This window comes from Podospora anserina, chromosome 4 (assembly GCF_000226545.1).
Source record: "Podospora anserina S mat+ genomic DNA chromosome 4, supercontig 1".
Lineage (NCBI taxonomy): Eukaryota > Fungi > Ascomycota > Sordariomycetes > Sordariales > Podosporaceae > Podospora > Podospora anserina.
Window position 1 is genome coordinate 176,832 of NW_001914834.1, and position 18,779 is coordinate 195,610.

General features: G+C 42.9%; 3 protein-coding genes across 3 annotated transcripts, besides 1 other annotated feature; all 3 read left to right on the forward strand.

The window, feature by feature from the left end:
• Positions 1-1,724: 1,724 nt before the first annotated feature.
• PODANS_4_590 (uncharacterized protein) lies at positions 1,725-3,271 on the forward strand (the record flags this gene model as incomplete). Its single annotated transcript, XM_001903615.1, has 3 exons — positions 1,725-2,146; positions 2,210-2,571; positions 2,673-3,271. Coding segments are annotated over 3 exons (1,383 nt in total), but the record flags the coding sequence as incomplete, so codon positions are not given.
• A 2,037-nt stretch (positions 3,272-5,308) lies between these two features.
• PODANS_4_595 (uncharacterized protein) lies at positions 5,309-5,776 on the forward strand (the record flags this gene model as incomplete). Its single annotated transcript, XM_001903616.1, has 1 exon — positions 5,309-5,776. The coding sequence occupies one exon, from the start codon at positions 5,309-5,311 to the stop codon at positions 5,774-5,776; it is 468 nt and encodes a 155-aa protein (XP_001903651.1).
• A 2,227-nt stretch (positions 5,777-8,003) lies between these two features.
• Positions 8,004-8,074, forward strand: a tRNA (tRNA-Ser).
• An 8,700-nt stretch (positions 8,075-16,774) lies between these two features.
• PODANS_4_600 (uncharacterized protein) lies at positions 16,775-18,196 on the forward strand (the record flags this gene model as incomplete). Its single annotated transcript, XM_001903617.1, has 4 exons — positions 16,775-16,928; positions 16,993-17,303; positions 17,387-17,905; positions 17,999-18,196. 4 exons carry the CDS (start codon positions 16,775-16,777, stop codon positions 18,194-18,196), a joined length of 1,182 nt encoding a protein of 393 aa, XP_001903652.1.
• Positions 18,197-18,779: the final 583 nt, after the last annotated feature.

Here is an 18,779-nt window from a genome sequence, read left to right on the forward strand (position 1 = left end):
ATTCTGGAGGGGAGGGGGGGGAGGGGGGAACGGACATATGATGATGTTGGAGAGGAATAGGGGGCGGATTGGGGAGGTTTTGGGCGAGTGGGTTGGGAGGAGGGTGTGAGGGTTGGTGGTCATTGATGTAAGGGGCTCTATGATACGACGCTGCGTCTACATATTCTTGTTTACATAAAGGCATGCGCTGGGGATACTGAGCTTCCAAATGCCCCAAGGTCAGATGGCCTAGAGACATATCGCCAATCCACAAACTGCAACCACCTACAGCGTCAAAGGGACCCAACTACGTACCGTATCTATTTACAGCCCCATGTACCAATGCTCAGTGACGCAAGCCCAAAGATAGGGGTCTACGAAATGGTCACCATGTCAACCACCTCATCCCGATCCTTATTTACATGCAGGGGTTGCTGCATCAACCCTAACCCTCGTTCAAGGACAGTCTGATCAACTTTCACGAACTTTACAAGCTGAATAGGTCAACATCCTCAAACAAACCCAAACATATAAATATTGTTAACAAACAGACCCCAAGTTCCTATGTCCCTTTCCCACCTTTCCCACGGAAAACAAAAGAAATCAAAAAGTCCGAGGTCTCTGTCTTGGATAATCATCGGATTTCATGCGGTGCTTCTTCTTGTTTGGGAAACCAGCGCGAAAACGAGAAACGCGTGGGACATACTTTGCTGCGCGTCTGAGTATTGCAGATGGATAAGGTACAAAAACATCAAAAAACGAAAACACGGAATCTTTGATGATCAATACATAGCTATCTGGTGCTTTGTTGACTACCTTACCTGGATTACCTAGATCGCGAGCCAAGAGTAGAGCCTTGTGAGGCTGCGGTTGGCGGTGCTGTGCTGTTGACTTGGCTTTTGGTTCGGTCTGGGAGAGGTGTGAATGCGGTGTAATCACGTTGGTACCTAATTTTTAGGGTTGAATCGCTGATGAAAGTATGGGCTTTCTTGAGGGTTGGAAAGGGTACCTAGGTTTATAGCGTTGATAATTGGTCCTATCGACAGGGATATCCAGCGCGTGGGACTTGTTGTTTGAAGAGATGGGTCGTTTTGAAGAGAGGAGTGTCGAGAGAGTGAGGAGGAGGGGTGAAGAGCAGGGTCGCAAGCTGAACTGGACCCCTGTTATTGAAGGTGACGGCAATTGGCTCGCTAGCCTGCGTCTTGATTGACAGGGCTGACATGGTCTGAGCATTGGGCAGCGGTTTTCTTTGGGCTGGGCTGGGGTTTCTTTGATGCTTGGGGCCGAGCAAAAAAGATTACCATGATGCTGGGGACTGGAGGGAGCAGGTGGTGGTATCAACTTATATGTATGAATACGGTAGGTGCCTGACTGGTGCTCTTTGCAAGCAGCCCACATGCATGCCACCCGCGACGTGACGGGCAGGAAAACGACAACGGCTTCGAACGGATGGGGAATGCCTGGCGAGTTGCGGCTGTGAGTTGCTGCAGACGCCTCTTTCGTTAGCGCCATGCGTTGTGGTCCCAGTTACACTCACATCCAGACCGCCGGGTTCTGTTTGGTCCTTCTTTCGAGGGTAGCTGTTTCTGCTTGGCTTTCACGGAGGCCAGCCGCAATACGGAAATTCTCCAAATGCGGCGAGGATGCTGTTGTCCGTGTCTGGACTGCTTCCTCGAGTTAAAGATGGCGACGTCCCCGGAGCTGCATTCCAGCTTTCTTTTCTGTCTTGCCCCTGGATTGAAGCGTTCTCCAAACCAAACATGGCAGTCCAAAGTCTTCGCCGGCTGGTCGCCGCCTCGGTATGGCTTCCTGCTGGTGTTTACTCACATATTGCGGGGACTGAGCGATTCAACCCGACATCGCCAGTTGAGACTGGACTGGCACCCGCACGGGTTGGCCACCTCGAACTCCAGCACCCACCAGCACCCACCCCCCATGCGAGAGCCCTCTTCCAACGGCAGTCTGGGGAGAACACCTGCGGGTTCGTGGGCGATGAGCGGGTCCCATTTACATGCAGCGCAGAATGGGGAGCAGAGTGCCGTGTAAACTCGGATGCCCGCGCCATCGGCTGCTGTCTCTCCACCGCCTGCAACATCTGGACCGCCTGTCTTCCTTACACGTCCTCCCGCCTGGCATCAAACCGTGACACAGACCGAACCATGTACTGGTATGCTCTTCCCGCCTGTACTCACTCCTTCTTGCCTGTACCACTAACCTCGCCCGGCTCCAGCTCCGACCTGGACGAGCCAGAATGTGCCACCTTGGTCTACGCCGACGGGGACTACAGCGGCTGGACAATTCCCCTCTGTGCAGCCACGTCCGTGGTCCTGCCCATCTTCGACATCACTTCCGGTTCCACCGGGGGTGTTACCACTGGTGGCGGTGGTGGGAGAAGCGGTGTTGCCGGTCCCAGCGGCGTCGCCAACCCGACTGATGGCGGCGGCGTTGCCAACCCGACCGACAGCGTCAACGACGACAACAACAACAACCGCAACCTCGACACCGCCAACTCTAACGGCAAGACCCCCGAGGAAGCCGTGGCTTCGACGGTGAACACTGCCTTGATCGTTGGCGCGGTAGTCGGTGGTATCAGTACGTTCTCCCCCCAGTCCCTCCCACTTGACCTGCTTCCTGTTTTTCTGTTCCCCTTTCAAAGTGCTCATAACTAACCTACCATCGATTCTTGCGCACAGGCTTCCTAGCAATGGTAGGCATCATCATCTTCCTCATCATCTACTGCGGCCGCCGCAAGAAGAGAAACCAGGAACTCCGCCTCCAGCAAGCAGGCCAGCCAATCACCATTGCTGGTGCTGGTGCTGGTGACGGTGGTACCGCTCCTCCAAACTTTGCTCCCCCTCCTCAGCAGCAAATGTCCACCGTCCCAGATGGCGCACCGCCGATGGGATTCGCCCAGGGAGCCTACGCCCATCATGGAGATAACAAGCCGGCCATGCAGGAGAGCGTCACGCCGGTTACCAGTGTGGCGCACGTGACGCCCACGGGAACGCCAGCGCCGGGATACACTGCTGTTGCTGAACAGCATCAGCAACAACAACAGCAGCAGCAGCAGTGGGGGTCTCCTCCGGCGCCGGTGTCGCCTCAGTTCACGGGGCAGTTGGGGAATCAGCAGCCGGCGATGCCAGTTTCACCACAGGTGACGGGATATGGGATGTACGCAGGTCAACAGCCGCAGCCGCAACAAGCACAACAACAGGCCGGGGACTATTTCCCGAGCAATGCCGTCGAGCTGAGCACGCAGAGGGGTGATGGGCAGGTGCATGAGGTTCAGTAAAGGACAGCGAGTCTATCGACGAGCATGCCGTGGATGTGTACACGATTTTGATGAGTGAAGGGGATGATCGTGGGAAGGAAGTCAGCATATATATATATATTTTTTTTTGATGGGACTTGGGTTGGGAATACCTGGATACACGATCGTAATAACAGCGGCGCTTTTTACTTGAATAGAGTGCTTCGTTGCAACAGTGCTTCTGGTGTTGTTCTTTTCCCCCTTTCGGCCTTGTTCTGCCATGCAATCACGTTTGGTGAGCCCTAGCTGCATATTTTCCATCATTGCTTCGCTCTCAAGCGGCTCGGGAAAGCTGATCAAAACATGCCTCATCCCCAATCGCAAGCTGTGCCTTTGCCAAGTGCGGCACTGTCGAGTCCCCAAATGTTACGTGCTGAGTAAGAGTCTCGTGACGGCTCTCATAGTGCCAAGGTACGCCTGAGCAAACAACCGTCCGATGGTGGAAATTGCCAGGCTGACGCTCCTCTTACGAAGGTCTAGTTGTGGTTGTAGTCTGCCAACGGGTTGGTTGGGATACCGGGTGATTCAGCAAATATCAACGGCTGAGTGCCTTTTGTCGGCATGGAGAGGGCTGCATCGCGGACGGCGGCGAGATAGGTAGATGAGAAGGCGGCGGTTCGGTAAACCTCTCCAGCGATTGGTATAAAGAGACGAGCTCCCAGGCATGTCGTCTGTCTGGATCATCATCAAACACAGCAAACTTCCTCAGTTTGTCAAAGATGGTCCACCTCGCTACCTTCATTTCCCTGCTGGGCTTCGACGGCACCAGTCTGGGCCGCCACCCCCTCGCTGCCCAACTACCGCCTTGTTTGGGGCGACGACTTCAACTGGTCGGCCGGCTCGAGCGTCAGCAACGGGTGGGAGGTGTTCAGGCGGTCCCGGTTCAACAACGACAACAATGAGGCACAAGAGCACCGCGACCACACCAACAATATCCAGCAGTCGGGCAGCGGGGAGCTCAACATCATCCCCACCAAGGAGAACGGCATCTGGTGCTCGGGCCGTCTGCACCAGCCAAATACAAGGGGCTGTGGCCTGCATTCTGGGCTCTGGGACAGGGCATCAAGGAGGGCGCGAAGTGGCCCAAGTGTGGAGAGTGGTATGGGACCGGCGACGGAACGGGGGGGCTTGGGTCGGTTGTGAGAGTCAGGTATGTCGGAGTTTATGAATCTGTTTGATAGGTAGTAGGGTGAGTCACCCGGCGAAACGTGGAATTGGCGGCTGGTCCGAGTGTACCCTTCCAAGTGTGCGGTGGGAGTACCTTATTTTTAGCTCTATACCTTATAAAAATCAGCTCGCAGATGGTTCAATGAAGTTTGCTCTGGACATCACCCACATAAGATACATCATGTCGGACCGCTTCTTCCTCACGCGGCTCCCCCGTGAGATCCGTGATCTCATCTACCACAAGTACCTCTTTTGCCGACCAGGGCTATGTGTTCGACTCGGGGGCAGGCAAGCTGAGGCTGAAGCACTCTGGTGAGCCCATCAATCTGGCCCTCTCGTACCCAAGCAGGATGGTTGCCGCCGAGATGCGAGGCCTGGCTCTGCGCATCAACACGGTCGCCTTCTCGACCATGACCTCGCCGGCCCTGAGCCAAGAGCTGGGCGCTTCGAATTTATTCTCCACCACATCCATTTTTCAGGAGCAGGTGCTGCTCTACAAGATAACCCGCCTGCCCGAATTCAGCCTGGATAAACTTGAGGCAAGCTGCCCCGGTGCAAGTCGTCTGTGGCCGTTTGTCTGATGGAATAAGCGAGAGCGTAAATGGTGAGTCTCCCCTGAGCTCGCCTATCCCCTGGGGCAACGTGTTGCTTGGAGCAGGCTACGGTAATGTGTGGTTTCCAACAGATAACTGGGTTTCTCTTTTCCAGTTCTCCCGCTTAGATCTCGCCCATCGTCCCGATCTCGTCGCTCAGGTGGCCCCATTATCTGATTGCGCACGCCTGAGCCCGAACTGGATCTCTGACGCCCTATCGTTCTGGCTAGCAGAAGCCCTGGTTCTCTGCGACGCCGGGATGTCCAGCAATGTTTACTCGTTGACATTGGTCGCTGGCCCGATGCGCGAAACAACCAGCCACATCTTTCACGACGTGGTGCACAGGGACGACGCCTGGCAGCGTGCCGCGCGAACCCAGTTCGGTCTTGAGTCCGACGACGGCGATTTGGCAGCCCTCTGCCGGGCGGGCCAGCACCCATCCATGCAATCTCTAAACAGAATCACTCAGATTTACAAGTACGCCGGCTTCACAGAAGCTCTCGCTGCGCTAGCTTCCCGTACCTCTTCTCGGGGTGGCCGCTTTGGCGGCAACTTCGATGCCGGCACGCCCTGGAGCGCCGCAGAAGTCGACGCTCTTGTCGAGAAACACAGCAAACTCGATGTCGATGAGTGGGTAGAAACGTATTTTGACAGGGCAGATCACCCCATGTTTGTTGACCCCGAAAAATGGGTACCAAACGGTCCCGCCGTACCCCAAGTTCTTTGATCACTTTTTACAAAATGTCGTGGTCGATCGAGCCCTGCTTTATCGTGTGTGTATCGACAACAATCCGTACGTACCAGACGCGAACTGGGAAGACGACGACGACTGATGTTGGCGGTGAGTGTGTATAACACGGAGGATTAGGTGGATGGGTACATTGGTGTAACTTGCCTACCTTACCTTAGGTAGATAAAATTTACCAGCATGTGTTGCCGTGTGGTGAACACCCAGACTCTCATTTTGAGAGAAATCCAATGCTGTTTCTGGAAGACATACTGCCAAAATCGGAGGAAGATTTCTTCTTCATTTCTACATTCACAACCCTAAATCTTCCAATGAACCTGAAGTATAAGGCCGATAGAAAATAAAAATCCAAAATTAAATAAGCTGTAGAAAATATAGGTATTTTGGTATATCGAGCTTGTATTCTTCAGCTTTTTAGCGGAATAACAACTTGTTATATATTTAGATATTTATATTTCAATTTTTAAACCGAGATTAAGATTATATAATTATAAGAAATGCGTTTTACTAAAGATTTAACTAAATAACTAACGTATATTATAAGCAAGTGACCCACTTCCTTCGTAATATAACACCTTCGCACTCAACAGCAATTTCCTTAACTATTTAAGATACTTTCTAATTCAAATAAAGCCCACATAATTTTAGCCCTCCAAGCGCTTCAAAACGACAAGAATCTAATGTCACAGTTAACCTAACGGCAAGTCGCGCTATATATAGGGCGCAGGTCGCCCCTAGCTAATTATTAAGGAAGCTAGGGAATAAGCTAATCAGGCCTAAATAAAAGTGCTATGTGTGACGAACCCCTGTATAGAACCTCTGAAAGGGATACTAATTAAAGGTAACTTTTAATAATTAGTTCGGTATAACTAAATAGTATATAATAAAATATCTTAATGTAAATACTAAATACTGTAAATATAAACTTAAATTATATACTACGGAACTATCTATTTATATTAGCTAGTTCTTTCGTATATATAAACCGGTTTATTACTATTATTACTAGTAATAATATTAATTATTACTTGTCGCTTATTAAGGCTAGTAATAATCGTAATTATTACTTTTAGCGCTAATAATAATTTAGCTTTCTTACTTTTCCGTACTAGTAGTTAAACGGTTCGCGCCCCGTATTCTCCGCTTATATTAGGACCGTAATATAATATCCTTCCTCTAGGTTAACGTCTTATTAGCCTAGTCTCGTCGACTATATACGTTTTTCCTTCTTTTTTTATAAACCTCTCTCTAATTATATAATGGCCTAACTAACGTTATATCTATAGTAAAACCTCTATCGTCGTTTATATAATATTGTATTAAACTCGCTTAAAATATTATTAAAAACGGTTTCCTCGTTATACTTTACTCGTAGTATAATTCGTAGGGGTTATCTTACCGTATAATGGATAAAGTAAAGCGTTATAAGGCTTATATATATCGTAAGCGTTTATATAATAGTACCGGTATCCCTATCTCCTCGCGTAAGTCTCCCGTTACCTTTCTTTTCTTCTTACTAATCTCTTTTTAGTAAATAAGATTATACAAGAGTAACGTCGTTTTTAGGAGGAAGAGAAGCGGGCCGAAACTCTTTTAATCGAATACTAATAGAAAGCTTTTAAGGCTTTAACTCGTCTATCGCGAGTCCGTTTTTAACGTAAATTTCTTATAAATAAGGGAGCTATTATAGTCGCCCGCAGCTTCTTTTCTCTCGATAAATTAGAAACTACCGAACGTATCGAATAGGAGGAAGCTACGTAAGCCGCGCCGGCTATACCGTTATTTAACAACGTTCCTTCCTCTAATTATATTCCCTTAAATCCTTCCGACTTTTCCTTTCTAGATCCTTCCTTAAGCTTCGACTAGCCGCCTAACCTTTCCTTAAACCCGGGCGTAGCCGGTCCTTCCTTCCTGACCCCGCAAAGTGCCGCCGAGGGCGCGCTTTCTACTTTTTAAGGTAATTAAAACGCGTAGTACTACTTATACTTAAGTCTTTCCATACCTTTTAACCTCGTAGTGTAGTGCGTAGTACGTCGGCTACCGCGTTAAAGGTATAGGTTCGATTCCCGTCGAGGTTCTTCCGTATCTAAGTTTATAGATACCCCTCCGTAGCTTAGGTATAGATCTTTTTAGCTATATCTTTAACTTTTTTTACGGTAGTGGAGGCGTATAGTATTAGTTAGGCCTAGATTTCTTTATACTTACTAACCTCGTAGTATAGTACGTAGTACGTCGACTACTATATTAAAGGCGTAGGTTCGATTCCTACTAAGGTTTTTTTATATTTAAGTTTATAAATACTTTTCTATAGTTTAAGTATAGATCTTTTTATTATTTAGGTTTTGGTCGGTTTAAGTATTATTAGTAAAATTCTTTTTACTTATTTAAGTAGTTAAGATATACCTATAGTTCCTATAAGTTATTTATAATTAAATATTTTAATTAATTAATTAAATACTTTAATTAACCTTTATTAAGCTATAAATCTAATATTTCTTTTATATTATATTTTTCTTCTTCGTCCTCCGCTACTACTTATATATTAGCTTTATTTATATATAGTATAGGTTCCAAAAGTAAAATATAAAAAGTATATAACCGTAAACGTATTGTATTAAGTAACTCTAATTCGAATACCGTTTCTAAAATCTTTTTTTTAACTTTAAATAGGCCTACTTTTTTATAGTTTAGCTTCTTATTAAGTCTTTTAATACGTAAATTATATATAAAAAGGAATACTATATCCCCCCTTTTAAAACAAAGTCCTTCGAGCCTTTTAGTATTATAGTATTTTCGTATCCTTTCCTTTATAAACTCTAGCTCTTACTTTAGCTTACCGTAAAGTATATATAATTTATTTACTTTAATTCTAGCCTTAAGTACCTTAACCGTAGGTCCTTACTGTCGGTTTACTTTATAGCCGAAATTCGCGAAGAAAGGTATAACTTTCGTGGTTTTTATTAATAATATATTATATATTAATTATACCGTAAATAATAATTTAATTTAATTATCCTACTCGAAATTAATATAATTTCGTAAGTATTATTCTATAATTTAATTAAGCCGTTCCGTTTAACCGTCCGTTTAAGGGTAATAAACTAAAGATACTTTATTTATTACTTTTAGTTTAGTTATTAACGCTCTTTATAACTTCGATACGAATTTAGTATTACGGTCCGTAATAAATTTTTTTAACTATATATATATTAATATAATATACTATAATACTATATTCGCTAATTACTTTACCGATTAAGTTTTTTTATAAAGTAAAAAATATATTTATTTAATAAGCCTATCGATTACTATTAATATATTATCGTATTTAACGCTAATTACCGTATTTTTTAATTTTAATAATTTAATAATAAAGTCTATTATAATTAAATTTTATAATTATTTTACTATTAATAATAGCTTTAGAAATCTATATAGTTTATACCTCGTAACCCTCGTTTTCTCGTACGTATAGTATAACTAAATAACTTCCTTAACGTCGTCCTTAATCTTTAGTTAATTAAAATACTACTTAATCTTTTTTATAGTTTTAGCGATACCTATATATCCTTTAAACTTCGATCCGTAAATCTCTATTACTAATATTGTCCTATTACCTAGCATTACGTACGCTCGATTTTTATACTATAGTCTTCCCTAACTATCTTTTTAGATACCTTATAGCTCTAACTTTTCCTATTAATATTACTCCGTAATATTATTACTTAACCTTCCTTAATATTTACTGCTAGAAGTAACTTACTTACCTAATATATTATATAATACTTTATTTACGGCTAAAGTAAATATTTAAGAGTGCCTTTTAGTATTTCCTCGAGTAATAATAGTAATTCCCTAAATATATCTTTATAATAATTAAATCGCCGGCTAAATACGTCTACCTTAACGTTTTTTAATCCCTTTTTATAATTAATTTAAAAATTAAATTTTAAAAGAAACTTTAATTATTATATTTATTATACGTTAAGGACTTTTATAATAGTAAAATATTATAGGTTTTTATAATTTATATAAACCTATACTTTATAATTAATATTATTAAAATATAACCTCTATTCTTCGAACGCTTTAATAATAGCGAATAGCTCTTTATTATAGATTAAGTAGTTTTAACGTATCTCTTTTAGCTTCTTCGAAAAGAAAGTTACTAGGTATAGCTTCCCGTTATTATTTCGCTATCCTAATTATTTACCGATCGTATAGTTTAATATATCCGCCTCGACCTTAAATAATTAATTAAAGTCTAGTAATTTAAATACCAGGTCCTTTAAAATAGCTTTTTTTAGCTTTTAAAAAGCCTACTCCTTTTTCTACCCCTACCGGAACTCTACGTCCTTCTTAATTAAGTAATTAAGTAATTACGCGATTCTTATATATTTATAAATAAATATCCGATAGAAGTTCGTAAATCCTAAAAATTCCCCTTAACGTATATTTATAATTACGGCGTAAGCTAATTTTTAATTACCGTAATTTTCCCCGGTTTTATACGAACCTTACTTAACGATATTAAATATTTTAAATATATTATTTTTTATACGTAAAACTCACTTTTTTTTTTATTAATTAAAAGTCTAGCTCCATATAGCGCGTTAAATATTTTTCGTACGTATCGCTTATACTTTTCTAAAGTACGTAAGTAAATAAAAACGTTATTAAAGTAGTATATTATTATTTTATCGAGGTACTTCCGGATCGTATAATTAATAAGAGATTAAAACGTTATAAGTATATTAATTAGCTTAAATAATATTATAAGATACTCGAAATAACTATAGGGTATACGAAACGTTATTTTTTATTTATTTCTTTCTTTAATCCGTATATAGGTATATCCGATAAATATATTTAAATATATAAAGTATTATACCCCTATTAATTAATTCCGTAACTTAGATATTAACGGTAGCGGGTAATTATTTTTTACCGTTACGTTATTTAATTAGCGGTAATTTATATATAATCGTAAGCTATTGTTTTTTTTCGGTATAAAGAATACGGGGTATCTTACTAGCGATATAGACTCCTTAATATATTTTCTTTTTAGATTTTCGTTTAAGTACTTCCGTAGCTCCTTACTCTACTTATCGTTAGTATAATAGACTTTAAATAGCCGTAATTTAGCTTTCTCTTTTAATTTAATTTTATAGTCCTACGGTCCTCGCTCTAAAAGTCCTTTTAAATACTTAGCCGTAAAGGCTAAATATCCTCGATATTCTATTAGTACCGCTTTTTTCTTACCTTTCTTTACGTTATTATAGTAAGTATACTTATTAACCTCCAATATCTTTACTAACGTTATTAACCCTACTTCTTCGATTTTACCGCTTATATTGATAAAGTATACTATTACTTTTTAAATTCCTTACGGTAATACCGTAAAAGGTACTTATCCTATACTTTACTCTATATATATACCTAATTTCCTATCGTTAATTAAATACTTTTAAAGCTCTTTTAATCGTAAATAACTATTATCCCTCTAATCGATATTTAGGTTATAGTCTTTATATTATAGTTACCTTAAAATTATATCCTTCGAAGGTTTTATATTTATAATATCGAATATAATTAAAATTATTTTTCCTTTAATTATAATAATTAAAAATAATATTTCTCTATAGACTCTTTACGTCGGAAATAGTCCTTATATAACGATTTATTCCTTCTTTTTTCTCTATAGTATTTTAGTTTAATATACAAACTATAGCGAAATTAGGTTCGTTTCTATACCTCCGTTTACTAATATTACTGTTTAAATATTCTTTTAATATATTATAACCTAAAGGCGTTTATTTTTTTTATTTTTTCCTTATATAATAGTGACCTCGCTAATAAGTACCGGATTATTATCCTATACCTTCGCTTTATATTAATATTTACGAAAATACTATTCGTGGTTCGTTAAAGGTTACCGGCCCTCGCGAAGGGCTGTAAATCGTTTCTTAAGCGATTATATTGTTTAAAAGCGTCCTCTTACTCCGGATTAATTAATAATATAAAGTTTTTTAACTATACTTACTTAGCTTCTTCTTATCTTCCGTCTTTTACTTCCTTAATACTCTTTCGTATTTATATTTAGTAACGGTTCTTCGCTTTATTTAATTAGTATTTAATAGCTACGACCTCTACTACTTTTGGTCCCTTTAATATAATAATTATTGCGATTTCCCTTTTTTAACCGAGTTACTTAAATACTTTATAATCCTTTTTAAAGTATTTTACTTTACTATAATTAAAATACTTAAGGTTATTTCTACCTTAGCCCCGGCCTTACGGCTTTTACTATTAGATAGTATCGACCTCTATAGGTCCTACGTAGGTAGTCCCTAAAACGTAAGTCCCGTACGGCCGTCTCTTTTTATTATTATTAAAGTAATAAAGTCTTTATATATATATATTTTTATATTCCTTACGTCATTAATATTATTAATCGTCGATATAGATTATTATTATAATATATTTATCGATAGTTTCTAGCCGCTTTATTTAATATAGTTTATCCTTAACTTCTTCCTTAAACTTATTATAAAACACTTATATTAACCTTTTATCGTTAATCGCGTTACGGAATATATTTATTTTAAATACTATAGCGTAATCGGTAGTAAATCGAGTTTATTTAAAGTTAGCTAGTCGCTTTTAAATACACTTACTTTTATTATACTCTTTAAATACTTCCTTAATTTTCTTTTTAAAACTTTTATAAAACTTAAAATATATTTAAGTAATATCCTCCCTCTAATTAAGCGTATTATTAAAGTAATTTCTTAAAATTGGTTCGAATTACGTAAATGCCGTATCTTTAAGCCTAGACGCGGCGTATATAACTTTAGATTCCTCGTTTAAGAAACGAAAAGGGTAGTACCGAAAATAAACTTTAAGTTAAATTAAGAATCCTCCTAGCTCTCCTTTTATACTTCTATAGTAATTAGGTACTTCGAGCTTCGTACGCTTTCCCTCTTTACGTAAAGTATTAATTTTTTAATAGAGTATAGCGTTTCTTACGTAAAGGTATTATAGGAAAGGCGTAACTTATTTTTAAGCTTTTAAATACAAGCGAGAAGCTAATTAATAGTAGGTTGGGTCGGGATTCCCTAAGTATTAATGTTTCCGGCTATAGCGTTTTAATACTTTTAATTTATTTATAATAAGTTAAAGTAAGTATATAACGTGTAACGAACTCCTATATAGAACCTCTAAAAGGGATACTAATTAAAGGTAACTTTTAATAATTAGTTCGGTGTAGCTAAATAATATATAATAAGATGTCTTAATGCAAATACTAAATACCGTAAATGCAGGCTTGAATTGCATACTGCGGAACTATCTATTTACACTAGCCAGTTCCTCCGTATATATAGACCGGTTTATCACTATTATCACCAGTGATAATATTGATTATCACTCGTCGCTTACTAAGGCTGGTGATAATCGTGATTATTACCCTTGGCGCTAGTGATAATCCAGCTTCCCCACCTTTCCGTGCCAGTGGTTAGACGGTTCGCGCCCCGCATTCCCCGCTTATATCAGGACCGTGACACTATGGCGCCAAAGCTCACGAGCAGTCTGCAGGATGCAAGATGCTAAGGGTGATCAGAGGCATAGCACGACGAGCACGTTGCAGGATGCAATGTGCTAGGAGTGATCGGGGCCATAGCAGGGCGAGCACCTCACGGCCCCAGGATCTATATATACGGAGGAACTGGCTGGTGTAGATAGACAGTTCCGCAGTATGCAATTCAAGCTTGTATTTACGGTATCTAGTGTTTACATTGAGACATCTTGTTGTGCACTGTTTAGCTGCACCGAACCAATTGTCAGAAGTTACCTTCAACCAGTATCCCTTTCAGAGGTTCTGTACAGGGGTTCGTCACATCTAAACGAACGAACCGCAGCCAAAATCTATAGAATCGATCGTAAGACTCTAGGGCGTTAGCGCGCTGGCCGGCCTATACGACGCGATACTATACCTATATCGAAGAAGCTTACTTAATCCGAAAAAGATACTATTATTAAATACGTTATTAAGCTATATACGTAAGCTTTTTTACTAAGATTACGTAATATAAAAGAAATAGCTAACCAACTACTACGCGTATACAACGCGCTCTCTATTAGTAAGCTCTAAGCATATCACTTCGTTAAACGCTAATTATAACTCCGTATACGTTTTACATATAAATACGACTATTAAAAAGCTAAATATAAAAATTTAAAGGTTATTACCGAATAATTTACGTCTATACGGAATATTAAAGTTAAATATAATATTATAAATAATAATATTTATAACTTCGACGAAACTAAATTTATAATAAATATTATTTTCGCAGGTATAGTAATTATAACCTCAGACGGCCTTAAAAAAGTAAAACTAATCTAGTTTAGTAACTATAAATAAGCACCTATAATTCAAGGAATCAATACCCTCAGCTAAACTATCCCTCCCTTTATTATTTTAGCCCCGTAGTACTACTTACTAACTAATATACCGAATATAACTTCCTAGCCGACTAGCGTATTTCAATTACCGATAATAGTTAAACTATTAATACGGTAAGCTTAAATTAAATTAAGTACTTCGATTACTACACGGCGTCCCGTATAAAACGTAAATACCGGTTGTTAATCCTCGACGGCTACGAAAGCTACTACTTAACCGAATTCAAGCGTTACTATTAATAAAATAATAATATTACGCTCTATATACTTCTATATTTTTTTTTTACTTTTAGCTACCTGGTATCAGCTACTTTGGGCCGCTAAAGTAGGCGTAGAGTTATTAAATCAAGGACTTAATATATATATATGTTAACTATATAAGTACGCTCGAATTCCTTCTATACCTTCCGTTAAAACTTTATTAACCTCTATAATAAAAAAAGATATATAGGGTAGCTTTATAGTAGTTTGGGGTGGCGGCCACAGGCTTGAGAGTATGAGTAAGGAAGCCGGGGCTCTCGGAGGACTCAGGAGTTCAGGGGTCATGTATATAAGCAGTCTGCTTTGGACATTCTATTTTAGACAGGACATCGACTTTTATTTCTTTATATTTTGTGCTTTGCACGCGTGCAGTCAATTCTGGCCCTCTGATCAGGCCAATCCGGTGCTTATTATGTGGCCTGCGAGCCCATAGTGTCTTTTCTTTGTCCTGCGTGAAGTGCGGCCTGCGAGCGAGTCACTGTCACAATGTTAGTTTATATGATGATTCAACTAGGCCTTTACCTTGATTTGCAAATTAGGTATTCGAACTTAACTTAGTTGATTTGGACATTTGAAAATTAAATTTTTCTTGAGAGGGGGTAGGGTGGAAGAGGCAATTCCACTCCTAACTACACACCCCACTCAAGTCCAAAAGCGGCAATACATTTCCCTTGACTGGAAGAACATTTGATTCGCCAGACAGTATATTAGCACCCCCCCCTTTCTTCCTCTGTCTTAGTGTTGGCCATGTATCAAATGGCTCCTCTCGATCCGGCAGTTGCACGTGAGAACGCTTGGTCGACGAAATGGCGGAAATCTTGTCTCTTCAGGCTAAAAGAAGGACTGGCTACCGATCCACTTTGGAACCCGAGACCCAGGTTTCCCGTGCGTCTTGTTACGTCGATCTGCATCGTTAGCGATATGTTTAATACCGGGGATTGACCTCTTCACGTCTCGACTTTTTGTTCTTGCCTTTTCACTTTTCTCTTCTTCCCCAAACAACAAAGGGGCTCTCGGCCGAAATGGCGCCAGATATTGCCATGAACCTTGCTCCCCACCCCCTCTCGAGGCGTTATCTTGAGCAACACGATTCTCTGTCCAGGCGGTTCAGCAGTTTCCTAACTGGGAAGGTGACTTTTGTACGTTCCAGAGGGAACAACAACAGGACGAGCAACCGCTTCTCTCCCCAGACCGGATTCTCCCATTTTGACAGCTTGGCAGGATTCAGATGTGCGTTGGATCCTTTTACCGTTGTTTCTCAATATCTTCCTCCTCAAGGAAGTACTACTTTCTGTTCTTGTTCCCCCCGTGTAACGATCCCACCCGTCCTTTTGCTGTGGCTCCTACCCATGATGTCTTCCCAACTGCCGTCAGCGAATGGCGCTGCCACACCCGCGCGGCACTCTGCACCGCACGCACACGGGGCAGCCCTGGCACAGCGGCTCATTCCCGGCCGGACAATATTGGGCCCACACATGGTCCAAAATTCCCGATCGATGGCTGTTCCCGGAGTTCATCTCTTGGCTTTGACGGGAGCATAATGTCAGCATTATCAAGCTCGGAAACCTTCCCCAAGTATTCTCTCGTGAGATGTATTTTTCTCCCCTTTGGTTCGCTGTCTGGGATCAGATTACATGCCAAGTTTGGAAGACCAGCAATGGCGGTCGAGGGATATCATGTGTCTTGATATCATCTTTTGGTTGCTGCGCCATCCTACCAGACAATCACAATGGTACCCTACAAGCAACTCCCTTGACAGCTTGCACCACGAATTGTCAGTATCACGCCAGCGCAAGAAAAGAACGACGTTGACACCTGCTCGCTAGACTAGCTCCCGTCTTGGGTAGGTCGTAAGGCGGTTTTGATCTTGGCCACCCTCTTCTCATTTACATGGCACCCGCATTCAGCATCGTGTCAAAGTTCTAAGCATGGCCTTGTTCCTACCCTACCCAGGTTGATATAGGAAAAAGATGGTGGAGAAGGTCTGACATCTTGTTCGCGATGCCCTTTGCGGAAGGTGGTGATGATTTGGGGACCAATATGTCAACGCCATCACGGGTAACCTCCCTCTTTCTACCTATTCCCAGCCACCAGTCCACAAGCTGATGTTGTCTAAGACAGAGATAAATAGACATGCTCATCTCGCTGTTGTTTTTCTGTTGCAAGATCACCATCATCACTTTCTGTCTCTCTCTCTCTGTCCTCGTCCTCCTCACTTGTCTACTCCCGAGTTTAACAACAGACTTCAACATGCAGCTCCTCCGGGCCACCACCTGCCTCCTCCTCCCAACCCTGGCGTTGGCCGCTCCTCCTGTCAGGGAGGCACCCCTCCTCACTCCCCGCGGTGCAGCCGCCTCTCAGCTCATCGACGGGAGCTACATCGTCAAGCTCAGAGACGGCAGCAGTGATGCCGTCCTCCAGGGTGCGGTCAAGGGGCTGAGCACCCAGCACCTCTACAAGGCCGGCAGGTTCAAGGGCTTCGCCGCCAAGCTGTCCGCTGCGAAGCTGGCTGCCATCCGCAGCTTCCCGAGGTGTGTCCATCCTACCTTATCCAGCGGACCGTTTGATTCATGATGCTAAACAAAAGTCCCAGGTCGAATTCGTCGAACAAGACGCCGTGGTCCAGGCATACGACTTCCTCACCCAGGAGGACGTCCCCTGGGGCCTCGCCCGCATCTCCCACCGCAGCCCAGGCCAGACCTCGTACGTCTACGACGAGTCCGCCGGCGAGGGCACCTGCAGCTACATCATCGACACGGGCATCTACGTCAACCACACTGTATGTTTATTTTCCTTCTCCCCCCTCACTCTCACACCCTCATCATTTTTCACTAACCCCCCCCTTCCTTTTCCCCCTTGAAGCAATTCACCAACCGCGCCCACTGGCTAGCAAACTTCATCGACACCGACAACACAGACGGCAACGGCCACGGCACCCACGTGGCCGGCACCATCGGCGGCATCACCTACGGCGTGTCCAAAAAAACAAGCCTCTACGCCGTCAAAGTCCTCCGCGCCTCCGGGTCCGGCACCCTCGCCGCCGTCATCGCGGGCATCGACTTTGTCGCCGCCGACTTTCCCACCCGGGGCTGCCCCAACGGCGCGACGGCCAACCTGTCCCTCGGCGCGTCGAGGAGCACGGCCGTCAACGCCGCCGCCGCCGCCGCCGTCAGGGCGGGGATTTTCCTCAGCGTCGCGGCCGGCAACAGCGCCGACGACGCCTTCTTCTACAGCCCAGCGAGCGAGGAGACGGTCTGCACCGTTGGGGCGACGGATGAGGGGGATGTGAGGGCTTGGTTTTCGAACTACGGGGAGGGGGTCGACGTTTTTGCGCCCGGGGTCGGGGTGGAGAGCGCGTGGATTGGGGGGCCAAGCGCAACGGTGAGTGAGACCCTTTTTTTTTTTTTTTTCTTTTTTTTTTTTTGTTTTTTGCATGCATTACCAGGTGGACTGTGGCTGATGAAAGAGAGGTAGAACACCATTTCGGGAACGTCGATGGCGGCGCCGCATGTGGCCGGTTTGGCTTCGTATCTGCTTGCGCTGCTGGGACCAAAGACGCCGGCGGAGCTGTGCGAGTACATTAGGGAGACCTCTACTAACGGCACCATCACGGATCTGCCCACGGGGACCTTCAACGGGATTGCGTTCAACGGAAACCCGGGGGCTTTGTAAACGCGCTGGCGAGTGGTGGATACCGGGTTGCGAGTTGGCGGACCATGATGAGGGGAGGCTGCTGGGTGGGTATTTTATGAGGCAAGTAGATACGTGATGCTCTGATGTTTTTGTGTTTCCTTTGGATAGATTTCCAGTCTCCGATGCTTTCATTCCCAGGTTCATCCGAATCTGATCATGTTGGCTTTTTATTAGTTGGTTTCTGTAGCGCTGCTCGACAGTCATTTGGTAATCATAGTACTATCCATACTCACTTGCATATCGTCTCAAATCAAACACTTTGCAAGCAGTCAAGCTTCATTGAACAAGGGCATGCACACGCCCAACCATTTCCCAGTAGGTACCTGATAAAGCAAAGACCTAAAACAACATCAAAGAAACACAAACAGTTTCCTATCAAATGCTCAGGGGGTATTCATAGCAGCAACCGCGGCAGCCAACCAGTTCATCAGCCTTTTGTTCCCTCTTCCTCACCACAGTACTTCAGCTTCAGTTCTTCCGAAAAGGAAAAAAAAAGAAAAAATGGTAATTGGTATCATACATACACACACACAACCCCGACCTTCCCACTCTTGTTTGATCA